The 2,500-nt window shown below is 43.7% G+C and overlaps 1 protein-coding gene across 1 annotated transcript in view; it reads left to right on the top strand.

Annotated features, from left to right (window-relative positions):
• Nucleotides 1-2,500, top strand: part of LOC132156661 (protein PRRC1-like) — a 15,748-nt gene that overhangs the window by 6,407 nt on the left and 6,841 nt on the right. The window contains exons 3-4 of the mRNA XM_059565592.1: nucleotides 400-723; nucleotides 1,193-1,335. Of these exons, the coding sequence (XP_059421575.1) occupies nucleotides 400-723; nucleotides 1,193-1,335 (467 nt within the window). The remainder of the gene's footprint in view (nucleotides 1-399; nucleotides 724-1,192; nucleotides 1,336-2,500) is intronic.

The following is a 2,500-nucleotide window of genomic DNA, read 5'->3' as shown; positions in this document are numbered from 1 at the left end:
GTCTGTGCTTGTATTATTATTTTAACTTCTGCTGTAAAATATATATTTTTTGTGTTTAGATTGCAATGTTACAATTTAATGTGATTTTAACCCTTTTTTGCACATAATACTTGCCTACATTACATTTACTTTGTTTAATCCAAGTACAAAATATCAAGATGTATAGGCTACCGTATACCGCAAATCAGCCAACAAATAGACACATTAATTTTTGCTCATATTGCCAAGCCCTATACAGAAGTGTACTGGAGTTTTTCTTCTTTTGTCTTTTTTTTAAATAGCATTAAAAACAAATAAATAGCAAAAATTAACTAAACAGTTACGGTAAACAGTAAAAACAGTAACCACCTGCCACCAGTGAAGGTGGTTCATGAAAGTCTCTGCTCTTCTTGTGTTCAGGTGTGTCTGGTCCTCAGACTCTCCCCAGCTCTCCTGGCGTCTCTTTTGCCCCGGGGGGGTTCTCCAGCCCTGTTCCTCCAGTGTCTTTGACCTCCACGCTGCCGCCCCTCCAGACACCTGCTCCTCCTCTGTCTCTCAGCTCCATGTCGTCTCCTGTGGGTCTGAGCGGCCCGTACGGTGGCCCCGTCCTCTCTGCCCCCCCGATGGGCCCGCCCACCACTGGCTTCTCTGTGAGCGCAGGATATGACATCACCCGAGGCCACGCTGGCCGCACCCCTCAGACGCCGCTCATGCCCAGTTTCTCCAGCGCCTCACCCATGCCAGGTCTGAAGCTCTCCATCATCTTCATCCGCTCAACTAAACCACAAACAGACAGGCCTCTGTGATCTGACCTCTGAACCCTTTCACATTCTCTGATAGAAATTCACCTTTACATTTACAAAATGATTTCCAAGGCCATTTTTAATTGAATGTCAAATTCCTACATCTGATCACGTTCAATTAGAAGACACTGTTGGCTGTTGCCAATCAAATTAATCCAGTTTTAACAAGATCCATCTTTGCATTGCAGAAGTGCACAGAATCTGCATTTGGGTGTGTTTACATTTGAGGTGTCCGCGAGTCCCTGTCATAATGACTTTAAATTATTATTTTTAAATGGGTCATTCAGTTTATTTGTTCAAAAACATGGATTCATTCCATCACAAAACCCTAATGTGGAGATGGTTTTGTAACTGGTCTACAAGGGGATGATGGGTCATCACTGTCAGCAGATGTGATTGTGTTTCTGTAGGAATCGTCACCAATCCCATGATGCAGCAGCCGATGTCTGGAGGGTTAGACGTCAGCTCACCCATCACATTTCCTGAGGACTGTGACGACCACAGAGGGACTCCAGACGCCAGCTCCCCCGGTGGATTATGGGGCTTCTTCAAGGTACTGCACACTAGAGGTCATTTCATTAACAATATCTGTGATGAAGAATCTTCAACGTCAAAGTTCTTCCCCCTGACGGAAACCAGACGATTACAAGATGATGATGAGCTTCTGAGACAGTTACTGAGACTAAATGAACATGCAATATCGTTGACAAAATAGATGAGATGAAAATATAGTTAAAAGAACAAAAACATAACAAAAAAAAAAGTTTTTGAAAAAAGTGGAGCCAAAACATTTAATATGTTCTGCTGGGGAAGTCGTGGCCTAATGGTTAGAGAGTCGGACTCCCAATCGAAAGGTTGTGAGTTCGAGTCCCGGGCCGGCAGGAATTGTGGGTGGGGGGAGTGCATGTACAGTTCTCTCTCCACCTTCAATACCATGACTTAGGTGCCCTTGAGCAAGGCACCGAACCCCCAACTGCTCCCCGGGCGCCGCAGCATAAATGGCTGCCCACTGCTCCGGGTGTGTGCTCACAGTGTGTGTGTGTGTTCACTGCTCTGTGTGTGCATTTCGGATGGGTTAAATGCAGAGCACAAATTCTGAGTATGGGTCACCATACTTGGCTGAATGTCACTTTCACTTTTTATAAGACTCTATTATGTGAGTGTTGATGTTTGCGGTTGCCAGATATCAAGAGCTCGAATCCCCCAATCAGAGCTGTTCTGTTCTTCCCGGCCTTTTGCTTTCTGCAGTCTGGCACCCATTCACACGCTCTCTCTGTGATCTCAGTACTGTACAAGAGTTCAGCCGTCTGTCAGGGATCTCGACTCGATTGTCTGCTGTTGTCAGGAATTCCTCTGTTCTAGTATTTGTGACCACTCGGCGAGTGTGTATCTGAAGACTGTGGTGTTCATTTAGCCTCTCATTGATATCCTGTTATAAATCTGTACTCTTACATTAGATGAGGTGAAATAAATCATGCATTCGAGTCTGTATTCTGTTGATGTGTGCTTATCGGCGTAAGAGGAACTTCTGATGAAATGTAAAAATGAATTTCCCAAATGATAACAGTCATGCCAGTTTGAAAATTGATCTCTCTCTCTCTCTCTCTCTCTCTCTCTCTATATATATATATATATATATATAATATGCTCATTTTAACCACTACATAGTAAGACGAAATATGATGAAAATGTGAAAAGGTTCCACTGACTAAAACTAG

Source organism: Carassius carassius, chromosome 14 (assembly GCF_963082965.1).
Source record: "Carassius carassius chromosome 14, fCarCar2.1, whole genome shotgun sequence".
NCBI lineage: Eukaryota > Metazoa > Chordata > Actinopteri > Cypriniformes > Cyprinidae > Carassius > Carassius carassius.
Note: the sequence above shows the minus strand (reverse complement) of the source record. Positions and strands in the feature narration are given on the sequence as shown.